This window comes from Macaca fascicularis, chromosome 12, assembly GCF_037993035.2.
Source record: "Macaca fascicularis isolate 582-1 chromosome 12, T2T-MFA8v1.1".
Classification (NCBI taxonomy): domain Eukaryota; kingdom Metazoa; phylum Chordata; class Mammalia; order Primates; family Cercopithecidae; genus Macaca; species Macaca fascicularis.
The window spans coordinates 61,430,302-61,457,586 of NC_088386.1; the positions used below are offsets into that span (position 1 = coordinate 61,430,302).

Genomic DNA, 27,285 nt, shown 5'->3' on the forward strand with positions numbered 1-27,285 from the left:
ATGTTGGATGTTTTGATAACCAAAAGCAGCAAAAAATTCACTGTTACAATTTTTAAAATTGGAAACCTTTGAGAAAACTTCGGAATATTTCCTGTGATAAATTTCTCTACATGGGATCACTTGGTTAAACGACAGACTCTTATTTTGTGCTGCCAAATTCCCTTCAGGAAGGCTGTGCTACACTGCGACGAGCAGCGTCCGAATGTGGTGGTTTCCTTGCACCTTTGCCAACCTTGCATTTAAAAAAATCTATCAGCATGAATGCTGTTATATGATCCTATTTTAAAGCTATTCACTTGTCATCTCCAGTCACAAACTAGGATTGCTCCTGTCAGATTCTTAATTGGTCTTTTGGTTTCCATAGTGATTCCATTATCTACTTCTACTCTAGTGCAAAGTTCAACCCGCTTCCTCAGCTGTCCATGCATAAAAGCCTTCCAGATTCCAGATTTGCTCTAGGTTCTTGACTTCTGGGGAAGAAAGCTATTTCCTCTTGGGACCCAGTTCACCATACTAGCTGAATTAAGGTCAAAAGTACATTAAATTTACAACTGCGTACTTACCATGAGGGGGGCAGGTGTGCAGATCTCAGATCCACAGAAAATTCTTTCATTTCTGCTGTGTCCCCCTGCTTCCATCCTGAGTGTAAGTCCCCAAACTTCCATTTAACATGTCATGGGCATTAGTTCCTTGAAATACTAGTTTAGAGGAGTCTGGAATCAAGACTGCCTAGTTTGAGCTCCAACTGTCACAGATCTTGGGCTTGTCACATGAGGCAATCAAATCCTTAAAGAAGACAAACATCAGAGGTAGTAAGTGCTGCATAGAGTTTAAAAAGGATAATATGATACAGAATCACAGGATGGCTACTTGAGATTGTGGGCCTGGACATGAACATGGCCTCTTTGAGGAGGTGGTGATAAAGTGATAGCTGATGGAAAGAAGGAGCAAACCTGGAGAAGGAAGCTCAGAGTAGGAAGCGGGGGTGAAGGGAGGGACAGGAGGAAGAGAATTCCACAGCGAGGAAAGCAGGGCAACAGCAAGCTCAAGGTGGATAAAATGACATGCTGCATGTGGAGTCTAGCATAATATTTGGTGGGGAGAGAGAGAGGAAAAGAGGGAAGTAGTTGAAGAAGAAAAATGAGGAGGGAAGGACAGAGGGTATGAATGAGAATCTCAAATCCTGTAGGGCTGAGCTCTCTAAGGGACTTTACTCACCTTTTTCATCTTGCTTTGAACAGCATTTTCTCTTCTCAGTTGTAATTACTACTTGGCCCTGTTCTGCTTATAAGAGGAGCTACTATTTATTAAGAGCCTAGTGAGTCAGATTCATTATAGGTTTTATATAAGTTCCCTTTAATCCTTACAACCTGAGGCAGGTTATTATCCTTATATGCTTGTTTATGGGTGAAAAAACTGAGGCTGAGAGTGTGTAACTTGGAGAAAGATGAAACATCTGGGTAATGGTAGAGCCAAAACTTAAATCCAGGCTGGTCTGATTTCAGATCCGTGCTCTTGACTGCTACACTACACTGCTCCTCAATTAGACTGCTCTTTGATAGTTTCTCCATTTGTAACAGCTGTTCATTCCACTCAGTTCATCTTGTTCTTCATTACTTAGCTATCTCTGTGATACACCAGTCAGTTTCTTCTGCTAGCCAGAGGTAGACAAGATCACTTTTTCTTATAGAAACATTATCTCTTAGTTATAGAAGGCATCTTAATATAATAAATAAGGCAGAGGCTTTGAAGTTGACTGGGCCAGTATGGAATTCAGGCTCTGATACTTTTCTCTGTGACCCCGGGCAAATCATTTAGTCCAGGTCTTATCTTTCTTATCTGAAAAGTAGGAATATTATTTCTCTTAATAGCTGACTGAAAATTAAAAGACATAAAGTAAGGAAAGTCCCTAAAACAGCATCTAACAAATGGCAGGTGCAAAATAAATGGCTGCTTAAAAAACAAACAAAACCTTCCTCTCCTCTTACAGATAGGAAAACTGATTTGGAAATGTCTTGCTGAGAGAACAGATGCTCTATTTCTCTATCCAATTTCCATGATTCTAGCATCCCATGATGCAAGTTCATTGGAACTACTAAAGGCATTCTGTTATGTGATTTCTGCCCAAGTCAGCTCCGGCTGCAATAATATCACAAACCGGTGGGCTTATCAAGAAAACAAATCTATTTCTCACAGTTCTGGAGGCTGGAAGTCTGAGATCACGGTTCCAGCACCACCAGGTTCTCGTGAGGACCCTCTTTTGGTTGCAAATAGTTGACTTCTTATTGTGTCCTCACATGGTAGAAAGATAGCTAGAGTACTCTCTGGGGTCCCCTTTATAAGGGCACTAATCCCACTCACAAGGGCTTCAGCCTTATGACATAATTATTTCCTAAAGCTTCACCTCCCAATACTATCACATTAAAGATTAGGATGTCAACATATGAAGTTTGCGGGGACACAAACATTCAGTCCATAGCATTGTCCTTAAAAATGTCCACTCAGAGGCCGGGCGTGGTGGCTCACGCCTGTAATCCCAGCACTTTGGGAGGCCGAGGTGGGCGGATCACAAGGTCAGGAGATTGAGACCATCCTGGCTAACACGGTGAAACCCCGTCTCTACTACAAATACAAAAATTAGCCAGGCATGGTGGCGGGCACCTGTAATTCCAGCTACTTGGGAGGCAGAGGCAGGAGAATGGTGTGAACCCAGGAGACGGAGGTTGCAGTGAGTGCCACTCACTGCACTCCAGCCTGGGAGACAGTGCAGTGAGATAGCGCCACTGCACTCCAGCCTGGGGGACAGAGCAAGACTCCGTCTCAAAAAAAAAAAAAAGTCCACTCAGGCCGAAAGATATTCCTCCACCTGAATTAAGAAAAAGAGGTAATGTTTCATGATTCCAGATTTGTAAAACAGGGATAATAATTCTGGCATTATAGGTTTGCGAAGATCAAATGTAAGAAATATAAAAGCATTTTAACATATATGAAGTGCCTCATAAATGCTCTTGTTATTAAACATTTCTATGAAATGCCATAAACAAAAGCTAGGTGACAAGGCGGCCAGATCACTTGAGGCCAGAAGTTCGAGACCAGCCTGGCCAATATGGTGAAACCCCATCTTTACTAAAAATACAAAAATTAGTCAGGCGTGCACCTGTGGTCCCAGCTACTCAGGAAGCTGAGGCAGAAGAATTGCTTGCATCCAGGAGGTAGAGGTTGCAGTGGGGAAGATAGCACCACTGCACTCCAGCCTGGGTGACAGTGAGACTCTTTCTCAAAAAAAAACAAAAAAACAAAATAAACAAAACACACACACACACACACACACACAACTGTTTTGCTAAGTGAAAAGAGGAATATTTGGAATTTTATAACATAATTGAAATGAAAAGGATTTTGAAAAATGGGAGAAATGATCAGAAACAAGAGAATGTCGTTCAAAACAAACACAGGACATTTAATAAAAAGCAGCAAATGACTTATAAATACTGTTTATTGTAAATGCAAAAAAAATTGAGGACTGTGTTTACTACAATTTTAAGGAAAATTGAAAAGATGTAGATGAGAAATTAAAAATAATGCTAAGGATTAAGTCTAGATTAGGTTAAATTTAGTGTAAGAGTGAAAGCTTCTATGCCAGGGTGCTATTAGACAGAGCTGGGGAAACTGTTGCTTTCACATGGTGTGCTTTGTGACTCCCTGCTGACCAAAAGTATTTGGTCAGCCTTTACCATCAAATGTTACAGTGTCTGAAATTACACCTGCAGACTAAGTTTTCTAGGCTAGGGTTAAATATCCCTAATAAGGGACCTATTTAAATTGAGATTTCAGGTCCTGGTTATTTCTTAAGACCACAGCAGCCTTGAAAGCAGGAAGAATGAGCTCAAGAAAGGAAAGGGAAACACACACTCTTTATCCTCTTCCAAAAAAGATTTTTTAATGAAAGTTACATTTTCTGCAATACAGCACCACCCATTAACATTACAGAATGCAGGGGGAGCTTACCCTGATTTTGCAAAACTTACCACGTCTTTTGAGTTCCAAGAGGAATATAAACCATACATTTATAAAACCTTTATTAAAATATATCTTTAAAATATATGTATTGTCTTTTTCATGAGTTATTTGCAGGCAGATTTATTCCAATCTTTGAAACAACACAGAATACAACAAAAACAGGCTGGGAGCATGGGCTCGCGCCTATAATCCCAGCACTTTGGGAGGCCGAGGCAGGCAGATCACGAGGTCAGGAGATCAAGACCATCCTGGTTAACATGGTGAAATCCCGTCTCTACTAAAAATACAAAAAATTAGCTGGGCGTGATGGCACATGCCTTTAGTTCCAGCTACTCGCGAGGCTGAGGCAGGAGAATCGCGTGAACCCAGGAGGCAGAGGTTGCAGCGAGCCAAGATCGTGCCACTGCACTCCAGCCTGGGTAGCAGATCAAGACTCCGTCTTTAAAAAAAAAAAAAAAAAAAAAAAAAAAAAAAAAAAAAAAAAAAAAGAATATAACAAAACCACTTTAAAAGAGAACAATGCATTTTAAATATATTTCCTGAAATAAACAATATTCCTTAGAAAAGATACAGGGTATTTAATTGCCTAGATTTTAACAAAATATTTTTTATAGAAATAATTATAGTCTTTACCACAGAGTCACCAAATCTGTACCTAATCAAAACAGAGTCAAATAGAGCAGCTCTCATTCAACTCCATTAGGAAACACCAGTTTCACATAGTACCACAGTACTTTTCTTGATGTACAGCAGCAACCTCTGCTGGACAAAAAAGGGGCTACTTCTATTAACAAAGCACTGAGCTCAAACCTGTTTGGAACAGGAAGAACTGAAAGTCAGATTTCTTTCAATTCCTGTTAAACCAACACCTAAGTTAAAATTATTTTCAAGGTCTTAAAGATGCACGGGCCTTATCAAGTATATCCTTTCTGATTTTTGGATAAGTTGGATGTGCTTCAAGAACCTGCAAAACAAATAAAGAACCCACAAAAACTTGTAACTAATGATCAAAAACTACGGAGCTAAAAAACTTACTAGAAATGAGCATTACAGTTAAGATTTCCTTGTACTAATACTACAACGGCTATAACACTTTTTAATGGTGGCATTTTAAATGTAACATGATGATTCCTTTCTATTAACGGTAGTTAGATGAGAACAATAGAATGTGAATATCAAATGTAGAAAATATAACAAATATAATTGCTTAGCTAATAGATTAGTTGTATAAAACAATTATGTATCAATGATTTAGAATAGTTTTATAATTTAGCTTTTCATTCATAATATTTGATAAACCCTTAGAAAGTGACTTTTATACAGCAGCACACATTAGCTTTACCTGAAATGATCTTGAGATATACATATTTCTAGATCTACTGAGTCTAAGAGTGGGGAGATACTTGTTTTTTTTTAAATAACTCCAAAAATGATCCTAATATATAGCCTTACATTAGCATACAACCCTAACCTGACTGAAATACTGCTTTACAGAGACTCAGTAACTAACCGCAATTACTAAGGCCAAGTATTTACTGTAATGATGCTAACAGATAGCTCTGTGGTTAGATAAGGGGCATTACAAAATTCTTTTCTAAGGAACTTCTCTTGGAGGTCCTCACAATGTTTAATAGAATGTCTTACATGGAACATCAATGAGACAATGTATATATAAAGAGACTGTAAATTCTAAAACCATAATTTAAATATTTGTCATTTAAGTAGGTGATCATTTCGTAGGGGATGAATTACAGAATGTAATTGAATGACTTCTAATAGAATTCCTTTTTATCTCTAATTGATCAATCTGAATTCTCTAATAACCAGATTCAGACACATTCATAAGAACTTCTAATCAGAACAATGATCTGGAGAATCTATATTATCTTCAAATATCTGCTAACTTAAAGACTAAATTTTATTTAACATGTTTCTGCCACTGATCCTTTTTATTTATTTATTTATTTTTAAAGTAAAAGTCTCTTTTACTCCACTTCTTTAATCCTACTCCTTTCCATACATGTAAATATTCTATGGTTTATTGTTTAATATGTACCCTTCAGTGGTCTTTGTCTTTAAATTGACATAAACATTTTATTATTTGATCTCAAAGTAAAAACATGTTTTTTATTTAGGTGAACATCACTTTCTAAATTTTGAACATGGATAATCTTCCTAAACATATTTGATAAATTATTTAACTAAAATTATATATCCTCTACTTCTATTCATATACATCTGGAGATTTTAAAAAGTAGGAAATTGTGCATCTGAAAAATTTTAAGGAATCTAAATTTAAGTGTTTACCTGGTGACATATGTCAATTGAATCCACATATCTTTTTGCTTTTAAGTAATTAAATGCCAGTTTGTATCCTGTTAAGACAAAAACCATAAAACAGAATGATGGAGTACACTGCTACTATTACTTTTCCTTGCCTCCTCCTCTTTTTGCTTACTCACTAGAGAATCTGTAAGGGAGGCTGGTGAATGAACAACTAAACTACACTATACAGAGAAGTTGTGTGATAACAGAAGGCAGAGTGACACAAAGGAAGTGTAAGAAGAAAAGAAAGTGGAGTTGGAAAAAAGGATCACGGTGAGTACACTGATCAGTCAGAAAGCTGCCATCCCACAACTGTGGTTTCTATAACTTACTAGAAAAGTCTCATTTATTTCAGGTTATAGTAAAAACTCATCATAAGGCAGTAAATGACAACACAGCCATTCGTTTATACAGTACAGATTTATTTAGCACTTACACAGGCAAACTGATGCCTACAGTTATGAGGTTTGCATTCTATTAGGAGAAAAAATACATTTTAAAATAGTTTCTTGAGTAAATGAATAATTTCAAAACTGAGATAAATGCTATGAAAGAAAGATCCAGGCCAAGTGAGTTACCATAAAGAACCTGAATCGGGGAAGAAGAGAGTATCAAGAGATGTCCAAAATCTGAAGAATGAGGCATAAACTAGCCTAAGGTGGGAATCAAGGACACTCTCAGACAGAGGAAACTGTGTGGATTAAGGCCAGTGGTAGGACACATAGGGAGTTGATGAACTTGGAGTATGGCGAAAAGACAAAGCACGTAGGAGGGCGACACAGAGGAAGGCAGATTAGTCATCAATGACTCGTAAGAATTATCACAATTACTGATAGTGAAATGCCACATTTCTACTACCAACAATTAGAAGAATGTTTAAGACATTCCTTTTAATGGATGTTGTTCTCCTGTAACATGCTATAAAAATGAGAAAAGAAGACAAGAAAGGTAACAGCAGCTGTGCACTCAGTAAACACGATATAATGCAATGTAAAATAATGTGTAATAATAAATATCTCACTCTACCTCTTCAAAATATGAAATAAGAAATGTGAATAGTGCTCTTGGGCTCTAATAAAAGTACCAAAACAAATGTTTAAAATTTTAAGTGTTTGAAAAGAACATTATCAGATGGTAGTAAAAAGAAAGAAACAGAAATGATCTAAAATTCATACTATTTTATATAGTCGGGCACTGCATGATGATGTTTCATTAACAACAGATCACATACATCATGGTGGTCCCAAAGATTTTAATACTGTATTTTTGCTGTACCTTTTATACGTTTACATACACACACTGCTTATAGCATTCAGGATAGTAACATGCTGTACAGGCGTGCAGCCTAGGAGCAATAGGCTATACCAGATAGCCCAGGTGTGTAGTAGGATCTAGCACCCAGGTTTGTGTAAGTATACTCTTAAGATGTTCACACAATAATGAAATTGTTTAACGATGCATATCTCAGAATATTTCCACTGTTAAGCAACACATGACTGTATATATACATATCTACACACACACACACGCACACAGGCACACGTGCGCAGGGCCTATGACAGAAACTCACAGCTCAGATTTTAGACAAAAATACAATGTTCCAGAGAGGTAAATTTGATGTCATTACCAACAAATTCTAAAATGAACTAAAATGGTTTGTGACATTCAAAAAGAAAAGCAATTTTTAAGATGTCATGCCAAACATACTTACATGGAAACTAGTCAAGATGTCAGTTTTGGTTTGTGGCTTCCTGACTAGCTTTGGGATGTTACGCAAGTGGCTTGAGCTGTCATTTTCAGGTTTCCTCATTGCTAAACCAGGAATAACAACTCCTCCCTCTAACTCTTAGTATAATTTTAAAAATCACATAAAATACTTGTGAAATGGTTTTTAAAACCTTAGAATACCACAAAATATTAGCATTTTTTTATATGTAAACATTCAATATATTATCATCACAGAATTTTAACACTGGAAGAAACTTGATACATGACCTAGTACAAAAATTTCAGAGGAAATAAAGAGCTCAAAAGGGGAAAGAAAATGTGCACTGCAGCTGCACTGTACCTGCCACACTTACTAGAACTCAACCACATGCAACCAGGAGAGACAGAGAGAACGCAAACATTGTACACAGTCTAATGACTGTCACGTAACCTGAGAATGGGTATGGAGGGGGCAACATGAACAGTTTCTTCTCTCATTGGATCTCAGTTGTTCCTAGTGTGTTTCTTTCTTTCCTCGTATATATTTAAGGTGTACAAAATGATGTGGGTGTGTGTATATATACATATGTGTGTGTATATATATTTATTTATAAATAAATTTTTGCAGTTTACTGCAGTCAAGCAAATTATCCATTCATCATTCATCTTGGTGCCTCTCATAATAATATTCAATCCTGAAATCTATGGAAAGAGCATGAGCATGATTTTTTTTTTTTTTTTTTTGAGACAGAGTTTCACTCTGTCAACCAAGCTGCAGTGCAGTGGTGTGATCTCGGTTCACTGCGAACTCTGCCTCCCGGGTTCAAGCAATTCTCCTGCCTCAGCCTCCCGAGTTGCTGGGATTACAGGTGGCCACCACCATGCCCCGTTAATTTTTGTATTTTTAGTAGAGACGGTGTTTCACCATATTGGCCAGGCTGGTCTCGAACTCCTGACCTCACGTGATTCGCCCACCTTGGCCTCCCAAAGTGTTCGAATTACAGGCGTGAGCCACCGCGCCTGGCCATGAGCATGATTTTAAGGGTTTTCTGACAACTGAAAAAGTGAAATGCATTGTTTATTTGGCAGGCAGGTTGAGGAAGTGAGATGCAATGACAATCTTAAGGATGAAATTGAGGAATTAATGGAGAGCCTTAGAAAGAAATGTTTACCAAAGCAAAGTTGGAGGAACTGATAAAATAATCTATGAAATACAATGATGACACAATGAAAGAACTAGTCATTTGGAATCTCTTTATTTGTTGAGGTCTTCCAAGGAATGGAATATATAAATAATTTAACTTCTATGTACATTCCTTCTGTGGAATAAAGTGTCAAAATTAATATTTTAAGGACATTTAAGGACTTTTTATTTTATGAGGTGACTTTATTCTGAAAGATATGTCACACCTTAGAATAAAAAATACTATAAAATCATTAGTTCTTGTGCTTTGTACAAGTCTAGTATAGTATAAGAACAGATTCCAGGAAACTAAAAGATGAGGGAAGACCTAAGCTGACAGCAGTTAGTGTGAGGGTGACTCATTTGACTGCAAATCAAAATTGAATTCACACTGTGACATGGCTGCTGAAAAGACTGATGCCATCTTAGGCTGAATTAACGATGACAAAATGCCTAATCAAAAGAAAAAAATAGCTTAATTATAACTAGCCAAACCATAGTTAAGAGGTTTTTCATTTATGGTACAACAGGTCAGAGGGGCATGGAAAAATAAAGCAGCACTTTCCAAACTTACATGGCCATGGCATCTACCACCTTCATACTCCATTCTTTTTAGTTAAAAATAATAATAATTATTAAAATCTCCCCAAGTGCTCCAAAGCACAGTTTAGGAAACACTATTTTAGAGCTTCCAGGAGACAGCAACAAGGAAGATGAGAGACTCAGACAGAATTCAATCTTAGGAAGAATGGACAAGTAACTGCAGATGGCTTGAAAAGAAGCCCTAGGACACAGGACAGAAGATTGCAGTTTAAAGGGTCATGATCTGTAAGAGGGAGGCATTCTGTAGGTTGCTCTGGAAAACAGACTTGGGCAGTTTCAAGGAGGCATATTTCAACCCAACACAAAGAAAGGGTACACAAACATGAGGATGAGCTCCCTGGCATGAGGGGAGAGGTTAGTCATGACATATATTCTGATGCCACCTCTGTTAGGGACACTGTAGACTAGCATTACTCAAACAAACAGCCTATAAAACACTGGCAGTGGATGATGTTTCTAGATGATCAGGAGAAAAAAAAATGGCCCATGGTCAAATAATTGTGGGAAACATGGCCCCTCTGTGATATCCATCGCAATATACATTAGTGTTTAACAGCTTTGAGAAGTAAAGAAACCTGTGTAATTAAATTTAATGCAATATTTTCCTAACCTACTTGGCAATGGAAACATCTTTTTCCATGGCATTCCTAATTTCAAAATAGCACCTCCTTTTAGAAGGAAGAGAAGGGGGCAGAATTAGACTAGATGTACACTGAGGTGACTGAGGACAAGTTTGGAACTCAGGAAATTGAACTATTAGTAGCTAATAATATATTATAAATATAAAATGTATTCTCCTTTCAGAAAGGTTGACGATGAAAATTGACTCAATGTTTATTGTTTTGAAAACAATCAAATGCATTTAAATGAAAAGTAATAAATAAAACATAATTTTTCTGTGAAAAATCTAGGTGATTGCCAAACTCACCTACTGCTGGATTTGTCCGATTGCTGTATTTCCATGCCATCTCATAGTTCAAGGCAGCATCTGTATACGCTTGCTCTTTTTCCATAATGTATCCCATGTATTCATAAGCTTTGCAGCAAGACTGAAGAAAAATGGGCGACATCAATAGATTAAACCTGATATCACTAAGATTTTATGGGATGTTCGTGACTATAGAGGTCAATCATATTAACCCATTTAAATGACAAATCAAATAATGGTTTTCAACCTTGGCTAGGCAATCAAATTTTTTACTGAACTTAATAAATGATTCTGATGGCAAGTCTCCATTACAAATCTGCAGAATCAGGGTTTTCTTTACAGAATCAGAAATACACAACAGGGCATTTGTATTTTACACAAGCACATGTACACTATTATGAGTAATTTCAACACATACAAAAATGGAGATAAGAGCATAATGAACTCCATGAACCCTTATCTTCAACAATTATTTCGTGACTAATACTGTTTCACCTCTATCTCACAAACCTACCCTTCTGTATTAACAGAAAAAAATCCTCAGATATCATATCAACTAAGTCTAAATGTGTTAGTGTGCATCTCTAAAGATGTTATTTAAACAGAAACAATTTTATCACACCTAAAATGTTTACAACTCCTTAATAGCACCAAATATCCAGTACTGTCCAAATTTTTATTGTCTCAATATAATTTGTTTTTGTTAGAATGAGGACTGAATAAGGATCAAACATTGTAAGTGGTCAATGTTTTGATCTAGTCTTTTTTGATCTAGAGGTTTCCCTTTAGTATGTCTGTCTGTCTCTCTGTGTCTCTTTTCTTGAAATGAAATGCAATAGAAATGAATATTTATCCCCAAATTTCTCACAACGCAAGTTTAGTTGACTACATCTTTGTGGTGTTTATGTAACATATTCCTATGTCACTGACATTTTCTGAAAACTGTAATTAGAGGTTGGGATTCCATTTTGATTCTGGAGGGGAGGGGTGAATCTACTTCTAACATCAGTGCCATGATAAGCCACACTGGAGCCTGAGGCATAAAAACATGGATGTGTGTTTTTGTATATTTCTTAATTGTATTTTTTTTCCAGAATATGAGTTTAAAAATACTGAAGAATCTGAAAGTATATATTAAAAATCACTACATTTAAGACTGAACATTTTATTTATACCTAAACTTAATTTCTTATCATTTTACTTTTCTCACTTTAATGGAAGAAATCTCACCAGCAATATTTTCATTAAAACCATTACCAATTACCTATTTTTTAAAAAACATAAAAATATGAATATAGGAATGCACATATTCCCTTTTGACTCAGGCTCCAATAAAGTTCAGCACAGCTGCATTAAATTATTATTTATCTTGATTACTGAGTGTTTCCCTTGTCTCATCCCAACCCTAGCCCTGCCATTGATGTATGTTCTTCTATTGGGAAGCACAAAATGTCTGATTCTCCATCTTTTTGTGATGTTATATCCATATATAAATTTATCAGGGTTGAAAAATGGGGATAGTCTATCAGTCTTTCTTCATTTGTTAGCTGGAAAATGTCTATGATGAGAAACGTCTCATTGACTATTTGGTTAACCAATTCTGTATAGAAAAGGCAGGATATTTATTTGCAAGCTTTAGAAATAGCAGTCAGTTCACTAGCATACTGTAGTGGTCGCCAATTAGGTTTTTTGTTTGTTTTGTTTTTTCTATTTTGGATCTTTGAGAAGTCATGGATTTAAACATATTTTATGTGTTTCAATATATTGCAGTTAGCATTCTTATCGATACTTAAAATATCCCAACTTCGCGTGCTGGAGGTGTCTTCAAGTTGGCCTCTAGATCTCTGACACAAACTCTAATCATCATGGATAGCTTCCTTCATCATCTGGTACAGCAAGACAGTCTAGTGTCATCTTGTACATTTCCTGCCCCAGATATGGATGACTTCCATTTTTTAAATTATGTAATTCAAGGTTCCTAAGCTTTAGTTCTTAAATGTCATGCTTTCAATATCAACATATTCAACCAGCAGGGCTGAATGAAGCTTCTAAAGCAGCCATCATGTTCAACCATGCAATGTATTGTTATCAGCGTTCTGGCAAACTGAAATTCTGTGTGCACTGAAATTCCCATGCAATCTTGGTTAATCCTAGACTAGATATGAAAGGGTAAACTATTCAGCAATTTAGATTTTCAAAGCCTATTAACGAGCATTCTGCTTTTCAAAGCCAATTTAATATAAAATTTATGTAACTAATCATCTAGAATAGTTTATAAATTGATAAATGCTTGGATCATTCAGGTTAAGTTCCTAGGAAAGAATCTTAATAGTACTAGATAATCACAATTCCTCTTTAAAAAATAAATGGTCCATTTGTAATCTAATTCACTCAAGGAGAATAAAACAGATTTACTGTGATTAAGGTTTTGAAGTAATTCATATGAATATATGAAGATAAGTATCATTTCTAAGTTGTGTGCAATTATTTCTCAACAAAAAAATAAATCTTAACTTTAAAGAACTGCTATAATGACATCTTTTGTAATTAAACATCAAAATGTTAGTAAAAAGTCTTAAATTCTAAGGACTTTATAATATTCAATTTTATACCTAAAGATAAGGAATTTTTATTAAACAAATGAAATTAAAAGCTGAAGACTTTCTCCCACAAAATATATTATGCATAATAGATTCTAATAATGAGAAAATGACATGCAGCTGCAGTAAATTCAAGAGTATTTCTTAATGGGAGGGACAGACGTCCGCAATTAATGTTCTTCTGCAATTTTCATTAGTTCTGGGATGAGATGGATAATCACAGGCAAATGTTTGACATTCCAAAAACACTTTCCGTTAAGTAGGGCATCACTAGAGCTGAAACTTGAAATTGCACAAATCTTTTTTTTTTTTTTTAACTTTAAAGGACAAATGGCTTTTTTCTTATTATTAATGCTTGTTTTCTGATTGTGGTAAGAATAAACATTTAATTTTCAAAAATCACACAGGAATCCTTGGAAATGGACTAACACTCAATGATATCTATATGGAAAGCTTATGCAGCAAAGGTCAATAATTATTTTCTACTCTTCAATCACCTACTCTATTATGACGCAGGCACCGTTTTAATAGTTCTTCTGCCATGTCATATTTTGCTGATTGAATGTAAATATCAGCAAGTAGCAGCCAACTCTTCTCAAACTCTTCGGCATCAATAGCATTCCAATTCATTTTCGCAATACGTTTCAGCTGGTTTCTGGCTCGTGGAGTCTGTTTCAAGATCATATAAGCCGTTGCCATTCCCAAGAGTGCTGGGATATGATCCTTCTATAAGAAAATAAACTTTTAGACCACAAGATGCACACACATAAATGTCTCAAAAACATACAGAAAGCAGAAAATGCTACATGAGAACTAGTTTGTGGATTCCATTTCTAGCTCCATTACAGATAACTGTGATTACAGATCATTATTTAACACATCAAGTACCCTCAAGCTGCTATGAAGAAACTTGGTCAAGCACTGTGTGGTCAAGATAATTCAAGATAATGACAACTATTCAGATGCCACATGCACACAATTACAATAATTAGTGAGACTTTATCTTTAATGGGGTTCAAATAGTCATGTTTTAGTTTTGTATAGAAACAGAAAAAATAAAACTGTTTCAGTAAAATCCTTATTGAGCAGTTTGTATTTCAGATTTAACATTTAGGCTCCTTACTTCTTTCACCTGTCAAAGACGAGTAACAATAATTTACCTGATGATGGTCCTTACCCATTATGACTTCTATTGCTTTATTCCCCTCCCTTCTCCTTTTATCCAAAAACTTCTTCTCCCAATAAAGTTTGAACAACGAAATGTTAAAAATAAGGCACATAATTAATTCACCACTTAGAAAGTACATGAAATAAACTAATGCCTTAAATTATGCTTTTAGATTTGGAGTCTGCAGCTTCCTAAAACAATCTATATGATATTCTTTTGGATAGAGTTTGAATTCAGTCAGAGAATGCCACTCTATGAAACCAATAGGTTAATGAGAATTCACATAAAATGGAGGCCATTAGTGATCTATCCAGACAACTAACTTTCATAAGCAATAATGTGTATGTTCTTGATTAAGGTAGGATGCTTCTTAAATTTCAGCAGAGGGATTACGATGCATTTATAAAGAAAGAAGCCTCAGCTTGACATACAAATAAAGGGGCCAGGTGGACAGCTCACATCTGTAATCGAAGCACTTTGGGAGGCTGAGGCTAGTACATAACGAGACCTCACCTCTACTAAAAATAACAAAGAAAAACTAGCTGAGTGTGGTGGCTGGCCCCTGTAGTCCCAGCTACTCAGGAGGCTGGAGTGGGAGGATCTCTTGAGCCTCGGAGTTCAAGGCCACAGTGAGTTAGGATCATGCCAGTGCACTCCAGCATGGAAGACAGAATGAGACTCTGTCTCAAAATAAAAACAAAAACAAAGGGTAAGAAATTGTGACTGAGGACTGATGATATCATTACTATAATAGAAGTATACTATAAGATAGCAAATTTGGGTAACTGATAAGGAATACTGTAAAAGGAGAGTGGTAAAATGTTCAATGTCCAACTGATTATGGTTGGAAGTAAGAAATAACTCTGGAATAGAGAAGGGCAGTACATTAGGGTTTTATAAAAACAGCTTTTAGAAATATAAAAACTTCCTTACCTCAAATTCTATGTCTATCAATAAACTTCCAAGATGTAATCTGTTCCTCTAGGTAAGGGGTGGCAAAATGGCTTGAGTGTTAAATCCAACCAATTGGTTGTAGATTACAAAGACGTGTAGGATGTTACCAATAACAGAGCCTCACCCTCTCCCCAACCCAGCCCACCTCAGGTGGGCCAGAAGAGGAGAGAAAATAGAGGCCTGCTATGTATTTGTCAGCAAGGTCCTAGGACAGCCTAAGAGGAAGAGGGTCCTATTAAAAGGTCCCACATTCCCCCTATACTACACAATTAAAAATAACCTCTCTGACTTACACTTTGAGTTTGATTAGAATCTACCAGTTCTTCACAACTTGATCACTCCTGAGTGAACTGAAGAACAGTTTCTAAAAGCAAACCTGAATTCTAATCCCTGCATTAGGTATTTCTTTCTGGTGCAGACATCCTAAGACCTAGAGCCAGCTTCTCTCTCTGTCTCTCAATAACTCTAAATTGCAGTAATTTTAGATTGCCAAGGACAAGACTCGGATGTGGACAATACAGCTGTATTACAAACACCTCATCTTTATGGTGTGAGGTGATGCAATGAAAGCAAGTGGAAACACTTTAGCTTGGGTTTAATGTATCTTCCAGCATGTCCTCCATGATTTCCTGTCACATACCTCTTTTTCAGTCCCTCTGAATGACACACAGGATTGTGAACATACCCTATGTTTTTCTGCCTCCCTGACTTCGTTCACATTTTCCTCTTCCTCTGGAACACACTGTCTTCATTTCTGCCTGTTAAAATGCAATTTATCCTGGTTCTTCAATCATACCTGCTTCTTAAATCCTATTTTTTCTTAAATCATACCTTCTTTACAAAAGGGTCCCCCAACTCTCCTTATACTGTCTCCTACAACATTTTTATTTGCAATTCTAGTAAGGAATGTAACACATTTTGCTTTGTATTAAGTCATCATAGTCAGTATGCTTGCCTTGTCTTCCATAGACTATGAGAAACTTGAAAAAAGGGACCATACATTATTTATCTTTGTGTTTCCCACTATGCTTAGCACTTGCTGGCTGCTTAATGAATATTCATTATATTGAATATATGCAGCCTATGAGTTAAAAGAAAAAAATGTGAGATAAAATTTGATGCTTATGAAACTTCAGCTCATGTATCATTATCTTTTGAATAATATGGTTAGTAAACATATCTGAAGATAGCATTTTACTAACCACATACGTAAGGATGATTAAAAAAATAACGCAGTCTCATCAACAGAAAGCAGGCATAGTCTTTCTAGGAAATAGCTGTAATATCATTCACTGCTTTTGGCTTTTTTTCCTCTCTTAAACTTCACAGTAGGGATAATGGATTTAGTCAAAATAAACTTTCTCATTGTTATGAGATAGAATAGCACATCACAGCATTCAGTAGCTATGGCACTTGACATGAGACTGTGCTTCCTCATGTTCCTAGAGATTCTCTTAGATGTACATGATTGCTCTACTTCTGCTCTGTCTTCATTCAGCAGCTGTCATCCATCTGTTCCACAAAGCCAATTCAACAGAGCATGACCCCTGAGCACATTACTTCAATGTGTGCAGAAGGGCCTTGCTTTGGAGGGTTGCTGCTGACGTGCTGCCCTGCTCTTTTGTTCCAAGTGTGGTAATAAAGCTGCCATCTAGGATACTTGTACCCAAGCCACAACATGAGTTGCAGGTCTCCCAAACCCCTGACATCTCAATCTCCTCCAGGGCCCTGGAAGGTGAGGGGAAAGAGATCACTGTACAGGGCTTTGGGTAGTTTATTGTTGCCACTGTGACCACTGAACCATAAGAAATCACAGCAAAATTCTGTGTGTCCTCTGAGAGACACAAAATGAGCTTCCAGTGGCCTACAGCATCACTGAATGGAAGAATAAACATGAAATCCAATGAATATGCTTAAAAGTAACTTACCAACTGCTGATGGGAGGGTATCTAGAATTCCTTTCTTAATATCAAGTAATTGAAGAAATAAAGTGCTGTGTGAGGGAAGGAAAAACAGTATCTACAGAGTAAGAAAAAAGGTGGAGGAGGCCGAGGTAGGTGGATCACCTGAGGTCAGGAGTTCCAGACCAGCCAGGCCAACATGGCGAAACCCCTCTCTACTAAAAATACAAAAAACAGCCGGGCATGGTGGCAGGCACCTATAATCCCAGTTACTTGGGAGGCTGAGACAGGAGAATTGCCTGAACCTGGGAGGCGGAGGTTGCAGTGAGCTGAGACCGCGCCATTGCACTCCAGCCTGGGCGACAACAGCAAAACTCCGTTTCAAAGAAAAGGAAAAAAGGTGGATTCAAGCACAGCGAAGAGAAGAAAGCCTCTGATTTTGTAAGAATAATACTATGAAAATAACAAATCTGAAAAGATTGCAGGAGGTTATTTCAGTGTTGCCAAAGAATATCATTATTTGTGGCCGGGCGCGGTGGCTCACGCCTGTAATCCTAGCACTTTGGGAGGCTGAGGCGGGTGGATCACGAGGTCAGGAGATCAAGACCATCCTGGCTAACACGGTGAAACCCCATCTCTACTAAAAATACAAAAGATCAGCCGGACGTGGTGGTGGGTGCGTGTAGTCCCAGCTACTCAGGAGGCTGAGGCAGAAGAATGGCGTGAACCCGGGAGGCGGAGCTTGCAGTGAGCTGAGATTGCGCCACTGCACTCCAGCCTGGGCGACAGAGTGAGACTCCGTGTCAAAAAAATAAAAAAAATAAAAAATTATATAATTATTTGTATGACTAAGTTAGAAGCTGCCAGTATTGCTCTCATGTAGCTATATAGCTGGAAAAATTCCAAGTTCATGTAAGTGAAGAGGTAAGACATCAGGGCAGCCAGGTGTTTACTTCCACTTAGTAAGTTAATCTTGGCTACATCTACAACACAGAAATTCTCCAGAGGATAAAGCGGCTCCCTTGAGAATTAACTTATGTACTTTTGAAGAATTCCCTTTGTCTGGAATTTAACATTCCAGTAGAGAGAAATACATCAACAACACATCAAAACAGTAACATCGTCTCTTCTGCAAAGAAGGGGACATTGTATATGCCCAACTATATACCTAATTTTTAATAAAAGTTAAGCCGGGCACGGTGGCTCATGTAATCCCAGCCCTTTGGGAGGCCAAGGTGGGTGGATCATGAGGTCAGGAGATCAAGACCATCCTGGCTAACACAGTGTAACCACGTCTCTACTAAAAAATACAAAAAATTAGCCAGGTGTGGTGGTGGGCGCCTGTAGTCCCAGCTACTCGGGAGGCTGAGGCAGGAGAATGGCATGAACCTGGGAGGCAGAGCTTGCAGTGAGCCAAGATCACACCACTGCACTCCAGCCTGGGCGACAGAGCAAGACTCTGTCTCAAACAAACAAACAAAACAAAGCAAAACAAAACAAAACAGGAAATTAAGTCAATGTTTCTTCAGAAAATAAACAACTAATCAAAATACATGTTTCTATACTACCAAATAAAGATAACATATGAAGCTGAAAAAGAAAATCCACTAACCTCAGATGCTGCTATTTCAGTGAAGGTATTTAATGCTTGTTCAACGTTAGATTTCTGTTTGGTAGCCATTAAGCAATAGTTTTCCATTATGCGAAGCTGTACGTGACCCTGAACAGTCTGAGGTTTTAGTTCCTTAAGAAGTTTTTCTGCTGTTCTTACTGCCAATTGCACAGATTCTTGCTTCTCAGTTGAATTACTGTATATAATTAAAAATAAATCACTTATGTCTCTTACTCATGATACAATTCATTGAGATTAGAATTGGCTTTTGTACAAAAAAGCTCTGGGCATTCTTTTATACTTTTTGTCATTCATTTAAAAGTAATCTTTTGTGAAGAATGTCACTCATTCTCTTCTAATACAAACTGAAGCACAGTTACAATGCATTTTAAACAAAATTAATAGGGACTCAATAAAACACCATTAAGCATTAATTTCCTCTAGAATGAAGACAAAAGTTGGACAATATCTACATGTTGTAAATGTGTGCATTCCAGCAAATATAAAACTATAAGTAGAACAATAAAATTAACATATATCTATTCAAAAAGTGAAAGGAAAGAAAAGGAGGAGGAAAAAGTGACAAATACTGTATTATTTCATTCTATGTTTAATCCATTTTACACACAGGAAAACTGAGGCTCAAACAGGTAATTTGCTAAAGGTCATGCAGCTAATAAGTGGTAAACCTAGGACCTGAATCTAAGTTTATCAGACATATAAAATCTACTCTGTTCTCCTCACCACATTGCCTATCAGACTCTCAGAAATTATGTGTGTCAAAAGGTAATTTCAAGTGCAAGTTGAATATTTAATAGCAATTTTCTTGTTTTATACACACACACACACACACATATACACAAATCAATTAATAAAAGGAAATTAAACACTCAAAGTCCAATCACTAAAGCCACTGGTCTTCTTCTCAGACCTTAGGCTTATCTTACCTAAAACATGTCACGCTGTTGACTACCATTTTCAAAGTTCTTCTTCCTTGGCTTCTGTAACACTACATGGCTTTAGTTCTCTTTCTACCATGTTGATTGCCCTTTTCTGACCTTCCTTCCTCCTCCAGATCCCTTAAATGTTAACAAACTTAACATTTAGTTCTCAGATTTTTGTTACTTCATTCTACCACTTTCAAAGAGGCCATTCATGGAGTTCCAACTATGCACTCTGCAGATGTCTCCCAAATCTCTATCCCTAGCTGTGACCTCTCTTCAGAGTTTTAGTTTTGTATTTTGAATTGCCTGCAGAAGATTTCCACTTGGATAGCTTATAGTTCCGTAACAGCAATGTTACCTCAACCTTCCTATAACAACCATAAACATGCCACTTCCTAGCTCTAATTGATCTCTGTAATCCAAGCATTAAAATCTGTCATTGAAATCTCTTGGCAATCTAGTATTAATTTTTTCCTGCTCCTCCATGCATCTTCCCCTGAATACCTCATGCACTGCTATGATTCCTATGAACTCTGACAATACTTAATATCCATGTAAATCCATTTATGTTTAGTTGCAGATTGAAAGGTTTCAGGTATTGTCTTGCCTCTTAAGTAAATTACACACTCCTGAAGGCAGGAACTACCTCATATTCTCTTTATGTCCTAATACATTCCCCACATGCCTTGCCCGAGTCTAAAGAGAGGACAGGCTACTAATGCAGGTTGATAAATAACCATTGACTAGCAGTATACCACACTAGCAGCAGTCAGGACTCAGTCTTAATCTTGCCTCTATCATTACTATCACATTAAACAAGTTGACTCAGCTTATTTTGCAATACTATTGTAGAAAACAAATGAGATAGTGCATAGAAAATATAGAGGACAGGGTCTGGAAAATACCTACCATTTGTTAAGTAGTTACTATTATTGTGTGGATAATTTTTGCTATAGTTGTCAAATTCTACAATTAGGGGAGTGCCTTCATAACATGTCTATTATTATTTAGGAAACCTAAAAACATTTTATGCCTGTTTCAGAGAATAGTTATGTTAGCAATAACTAATCTATTGAATAACTATTCAATTTGCTAAAATAACTATTCTCTGAAACAGGCAATGAAATGCCTATTTATTTTATTCATCTGCCCTTTCATTATTGCTATCCTAGAATTTAGTTCTTTTGTATAGTATCCTGTTTATTATCTCCAACAAATGTTTTTTAAAAAAGGATAATATGTCAAATAACTCACCCCAGGTCTCCATCCAGGTTTTCAAATACTTCACCTCCAATAGTTTCATTATCTGGATTCAAACAGATTTCTATCATATTATAAAGGGCATTTTGGCCCCAGTCACGATCTTTCCGAGCTTTATTAAAATGTCGAAGGGCATCATTTGGTTCTCCAGTGTACCTTGTTAGATGTTTAAAAGAATTATTTATTTCAATCACTGACTACAAAACTTATATTAGTTTATAATCTGTCTGGTAAATAAAACTGATGAACTATTTTGAAACGTACATTTTTTTTACTACAAAGAAAAGCTTATTCTACTTGATTTACAATGAGAAAAAAAAAAATTATGTAGCATTTATTTGTCAATAGATTTACCAAAGATATAGTCCTTTACAATACTGAAATCCTGGCTCCAACTTTGCTCTGGAGTTACGTTTCTCAGCCATTGAGAAAAATCTTGGGACATCCTCGAGTTTTCCACATCTTCTTAGGAGATCAATCAAACGAGATAATGTCATATAATTATCTGGAAACAAATAATACTTCAGATATGGGCAACATTTTATATTGTTTCTTTTGTTGGTTATAATTCTACTTCATTAGTGTATAATTTACTTATAAAATGTACATTTTAAATATAAGTAAAAAATGCCTCAGGGAATAAGTCCCTAAAGATGCTGTATGGCCAACTAGATGATCTACTAAATGACATAGTTTGGGCTGAGTTGGTCACATCTACATAGGCAAATCTGGAAAAATGAATATTTCTTGTAACTTTTCTACTGTTTGGGGGACGACAACCTTAGAGAAACAGCCTCTACCTAGGTAATCTAGACTTTCAACTGTGTAGTTCAGGGATACCGATTTAATTGGACAGGGCAAGTTCACTGTAGGTCTCTGAGAACCCCTCTCCTACTTACTCTTGCTAGGAAGGACGTGGGAACAGTACAATTGACAAATAATGTATGGGGTGGGCAATAAGAAATTTTTCTCCAGTCTCTCTTTGATATGTACATATAGCTAACATACCATATGCTAACTTACCATACTAGAACCTTAGCATATTAGTTCCCATATTTTAATCCTGTTTCACCTTCTTCTAAAAAAATTAATTCATTCATTCATTCCTTTGATCTCAGGTATAATTTCCTGGCAGGTTCCTAGAAAGCCTTCTCCCAATTCTATCTAATTCTCTCTTATCACTAACAAACTAAGTTACAGAATAATTTAATAAATCTTTTTTAGGATTGTAAAAATAATGTATAGACACTACAGAAAATAAGGAAAAAATATAAAAAGTACAAAGAAAAAAAATCAACATATTTCCAGCTAGAGATTAGCACATTTTGGTGTGCTTTCTTTCATATATTTGAAAACCAACCGATATATAAATGTAAGCAAAGATACGTTATTTCTTTGTTTACATTCATACAAAATCGATGTTTATTTACATATATACAAAACTGGAGTCACATTTGGGGTTTTGATTTTGATTGGTTTTGATTAGTTTTAATGTTGATTTTGATGAACATTCAACAGTAAACATTTCCCAATTGTCATTAAAGAATCTTCCAAAACATGATTTTTAATGGTTGCATAAGGGCCTACTTACTGATGATTCACATTATTTATTTCTTTATAGTGGTATCTTTTAGATGTTTGGGTGCTCAAGTTTCAGTTAGCACAGGACTAGGGATACGTAGGGGAATTGCAAAAACCCTTAGGCTATTCTCAACATGTTCTTAGGTTGAATTTCTAGAATTAAAACACAAAAACAAAAAAGCTTGTTTTAAAGCTATTTATCCTTGACTCTATTTTGCTATTTGAAAAGAGATGACATCATGTAAATCCAGCAATTTTCCTGAGTATATATCCAAAAGATTAAAAGCAGAGACTCAAACAGGTATTTGTACACCAATGTTCACAGCAACAACCTTCATAATAGACAGAAAAAGTGGAAAGAGCCCAAATGTCCTTTGCAGTTGAATAGATAATCAAAATGTAGCACGTATATATAAAGGAATATTGTATATTGTATGTCAGCCATAAAAAATAAGAAAATTTTGACATACACTTCAACATGGATGAATTGTGAAGACATTATACCAAGTGAAATAAGCCAGACACAAAAGGACAAATGCTGTGTGATACAGCTTACATGAGGTGCCTAGAATAGTTAAATTCATAAACACAGAAAGTATAATGATGGTTGCTAGGGGCTCCGGGAAGAAGAATGAGGAACTGGTGTACCGACTTAGTTTGGAATGGTAAAAAAGTTTTGGAGATGGGTAACGGTGATGACTTACAAAACAATGTGAATGCATTTCATGCCACTGAACGATACACTTAAAAATGGTTAAGATGATGAATTTCGTGTTATATATGTTTCACCACAATACAAAATATTCTTTAAAAAAAGAACTTCTGGAAACACTGTATCTACTCAATTACAGGATGTTAAACTAATGCAGGTTGATAGTATCGTTTGTCCCCTTGACACACAATCTTGAGTCCAGAGATTTTGTTCATCACACTTTTTAGCATCACTAAAAAGGGCACAATAAGAATATGGTTTCAGAAAAAGACAACTCAAATACTGGTCTTGTCGTTTAGCTATGTGAATTCAAACAAATTTCTCAAATTCTTTGAGTCCAATCCACTTATTTTCTTAAAATAGCATCATAATATTGACTGTAGGAGTGCTGCTATATAAATAAAGCCACGAAAAATATTTATAAATTACAAATGTTATTAATAATATTTATACTTCAAAAATTTTGATAAGAAATAGAATACCCCATAATAAAGCCACAGCATCTGGAAGCTGTACTGGATTAAGCAAGAACTAAAGGTTAAAATTTCTGGTGAAATTTTTTTTGCATGATACTGCTAGTATTGTCAACATTGGGAAGGCAATTTCTAGAATATTTCTTATATACTATTGAAATGTATTCATTATTAGTTCAAGTTATAATTACCAGTGACAGATTAAATTACATTCACTTGTCTTTTGGTTAACCATGACATTTGCAAATTTCTGCACTTAAGAAATCCATTAAAAACTAAAATGTGTATTACCCTCTAAAAAACTTAGCTGGTCCATCTTTATTGATGGATAGTAAGAAGATATCAAAATAGTTATAGGGTGATGAGATGTGGCAAGCATACAATGCTATGGTATGGTATTACAAAGCACAGGATTCCGAACTTTGCCTGGAGGAGTTGGGAAATTTTACATAGGAGTTGACCTTTGAGCAGCCTCAAGGATAGGAGGAAGATCTTACTAGACAGACTGGATGTGTTGGCTAGCTATCAAGCAAACAGAACTGAGGAGACACCTTAACCGATTACTATGAAGGAAGGGGAAAGCTCAAGGCGATCTGGAGATTCTGACAGAGAAAAGGGGCAATCTGTCATGACAGCAGTAATTAGATCTAGAAGAGGAATTTTTCAACTACTTAAATTAAGTCAAATTTGTATGGTACATTTCTGAAATAAGCTAAAATATAGCCTTAATCTAAAGTACAAGATGAGTTACTGAGGATAAACAATAATGTACACATAAAATGAATGTAGATACATATGTTTTAGAGTAATTCCAACAAAATAGATCTGTGGATAAGTGTGTAAGGTACTAGTAAGAACAAGGCATACAACACAAGATTAAAAACTCTTATGATTAAAAATATCACATAGACAATAAAAATGTACTGAAAATTTTGTGGTTGTTTTTGAGATCTCACTCTGTCATCAAGGCTGGAGTGCAGTGGCGTGATCTTGGCTCACTGCAACCTCCGCCTCCCAGGTTCAAGCGATTCTCCTGCTGTATTTTTAATTGACTTGGTGTTTTACAGTCATTCACTGATCCATTCAACCAATAAACATCTATGTTGCCACATCCATGTGCGTGGCATTTTGTCTGATATTGGGAATATAAGATAAATATGGTGAGTTCCCTGAACTTGAGGAGTCTACAGTCTAATAAACAACACAAATATGCACATAAATATTTTTAGTAAAATACTTTAAGTAATAAATATGCATGGACAAAGTAACTGAGGATTAGGGTTAGCAACTCATCCCAGTTTGCCTGGGACTTTCTGTTAGCATGGGAAGCCCCGCATTCAGGAAAACCCTTCACTCTGAGGCAAATCTAGGATGGCGGCTCATGCTACCCAGCATCACCTAAGACATTTTTTTAATGTACGTGGTGGTAGTGGGATGCAGATTTACTTTTGTATTTTCTCCCAAGAGGGATATATTTTAGATTATGTGTTTGGAAAGAGAAAAGAGATAAGGAAGCTAAAGTTCATTTTAGGCAAAAGGAAAAAACCCAAGCAAAGACTTGGAAGCGTGGTTGCATGTCATTTGGTGTTGCTGGAATACAAGATCCTTATATTGCATTTATAAAAAATTGCTTTTATATTGTTTACCAACAGTCCAAAGCAGTCAGTCTATTCAGCCAATTTTTTGGGGGAAAAGGCTGCTGCCAACTAACAGAAACTTAAGTGAAACAAAACCCACAAGACACATGAAGGCTTCTTCAAATCTTAGAAAACTATAATGTGTGAGATTCTTCAAATCTTAGAAAACGGTAATACTTTTAATGCCTTAAAAATATTCACAACAGAAGAAGTCTGCTTTTTTAAGAAATAAAGTTAGATCATTGTCTCAAAGGGAAAGACTGTGAAATGGGAACCGCTTGAGATAGAATGAAAATATTATGTATATTACTTTCAAATGGTAGTTTAGAGAAGAGGAATAAGAGAAAACAGTGTGGAACACAAGGTAGAAATGGCAGGGAAAAAAAACGACACAAGCCTGAAGAAAATAAAAGTAGGTTTGGGCAATGTGGGTGGCAAGATGAGCCCATATTTTGGACCCAGGGTGAGTGGAAGAGGTGAAGTGGTCAAGTAATTCACAGCATTCTTTTAAGTAACATCTAAGTATACTCTGGAAAAGACAAGGCAAAAAACAAATGAAATGGCCTCTGGTAGTCCCAAGGTGGAAAAAAAATTAAATAGTAAAAATAATAAAGAGAAAGTGTTGATACTACTGTAAAAAATAGACCATATTTTTTCCTTTCAATTTTTGTGCCAACTGGGGATATTTTATTTCTAAGTATGAACTGATGTTCTCTAAATTCAAACGTCTTTTTATTAAAAGCATTAGTAGAGGTAGCCTGTAGAGCATATCTAGTTCTTTGAGTTGCCCTGCTTGAAGGATTGCCACCTCTGTGTCTCTGCGGCTCTAACCAGGCAGCTCTGACCGGGGTTTAGAAGAACTGAAACACAGCTGTAGGACTTTCTCTGCCATTTCAAACTCTTTTTAGTAACACAGGTAGTAACACACAGTCATCTATTAGTCAAACAGTTCCCACCTCTCTTTCTTCTTTTCCTCTTTCCTCTCCTCCCTCCGTTCCTGCTTCCCTTTCCTCCTTTTCTCCCTCACTCTTCTTCCCATCCAGTATTTGTCGAGTACTAACTAGGCCAGGTATCCTTCTCAATTCTGGAAACACAGCAGTGAAGGGCAACGTTTCTGGTCACTTGATGCTTCTGTTCTATGATTTATAGTTTTTTTGGTTTTGTTTCACAAGAGCTACACAAAACCCAAAAATCCTTAAAAAAAAAAAAACAAAAAAAAAAGCCAAACCCCAAAAACCCAACTGAACAGAAAACAGGATAAAGGGATGGAGAGCAAGAAGTGGTGCTACTTGATGTAGGCCAGTGAGGGAAAGGCATTCTAAGGAAGAAGCAGCACCAGAGCAAAGGCCCAAAAGAAAATGAGGCAGCAGCCAGATGGACCTTTGGGAGGAGCACATTCTGGGAAGCAGAAACAGCAAACAAAAAGGCTCAAGGCTGTAACTGGCTTGGGCTTTTGCCTACCTAGTTTCTGTTATCCCTTTCTTCTTTACTATCAGAATTCTGATTTTATTCTACAGGGTATTAGATGCAGCTAAAAGATAACGTTTCCCACCTTCTTTTGCAGCCATGGAGTTGACACTACTAAGGGTTGGGTTTTATTTTTTTGCTGGTTGGGAAGCCCTTTTGTCCAGCTCTGCACCCACCTTCCCCATCTGGGCCCTGGAACATCAATGCCCA

The 27,285-nt window shown here is 36.5% G+C and overlaps 1 protein-coding gene across 12 annotated transcripts in view; it reads right to left on the minus strand.

Annotated features, from left to right (window-relative positions):
- The window catches only part of TTC21B (tetratricopeptide repeat domain 21B), a 97,262-nt gene that overhangs the window by 12,869 nt on the left and 57,108 nt on the right, over positions 1 to 27,285 (minus strand). For 5 of the 12 annotated variants that reach the window (XR_012421176.1, XR_282616.5, XR_010579899.2 and 2 more), the window contains 6 exons: positions 21,560 to 21,710; positions 21,200 to 21,361; positions 19,002 to 19,197; positions 13,868 to 14,092; positions 10,767 to 10,887; positions 564 to 786 (listed from right to left, as the gene is read on the minus strand). Coding sequence is in view for 6 of the 12 variants with exons in the window: in XM_005573363.3 (XP_005573420.3) it covers positions 4,907 to 4,984; positions 6,328 to 6,395; positions 10,767 to 10,887; positions 13,868 to 14,092; positions 19,002 to 19,197; positions 21,200 to 21,361; positions 21,560 to 21,710 (1,001 nt within the window). In the remaining 6 variants the exon portion in view is untranslated. Of the gene's footprint in view, positions 1 to 563; positions 787 to 3,914; positions 4,985 to 6,327; positions 6,396 to 10,766; positions 10,888 to 13,867; positions 14,093 to 19,001; positions 19,198 to 21,199; positions 21,362 to 21,559; positions 21,711 to 23,586; positions 23,731 to 27,285 lie in introns of those variants that run through there. The other 7 variants (XM_005573363.3, XM_074009374.1, XM_065525599.1 and 4 more) reach the window with 6 other exon arrangements.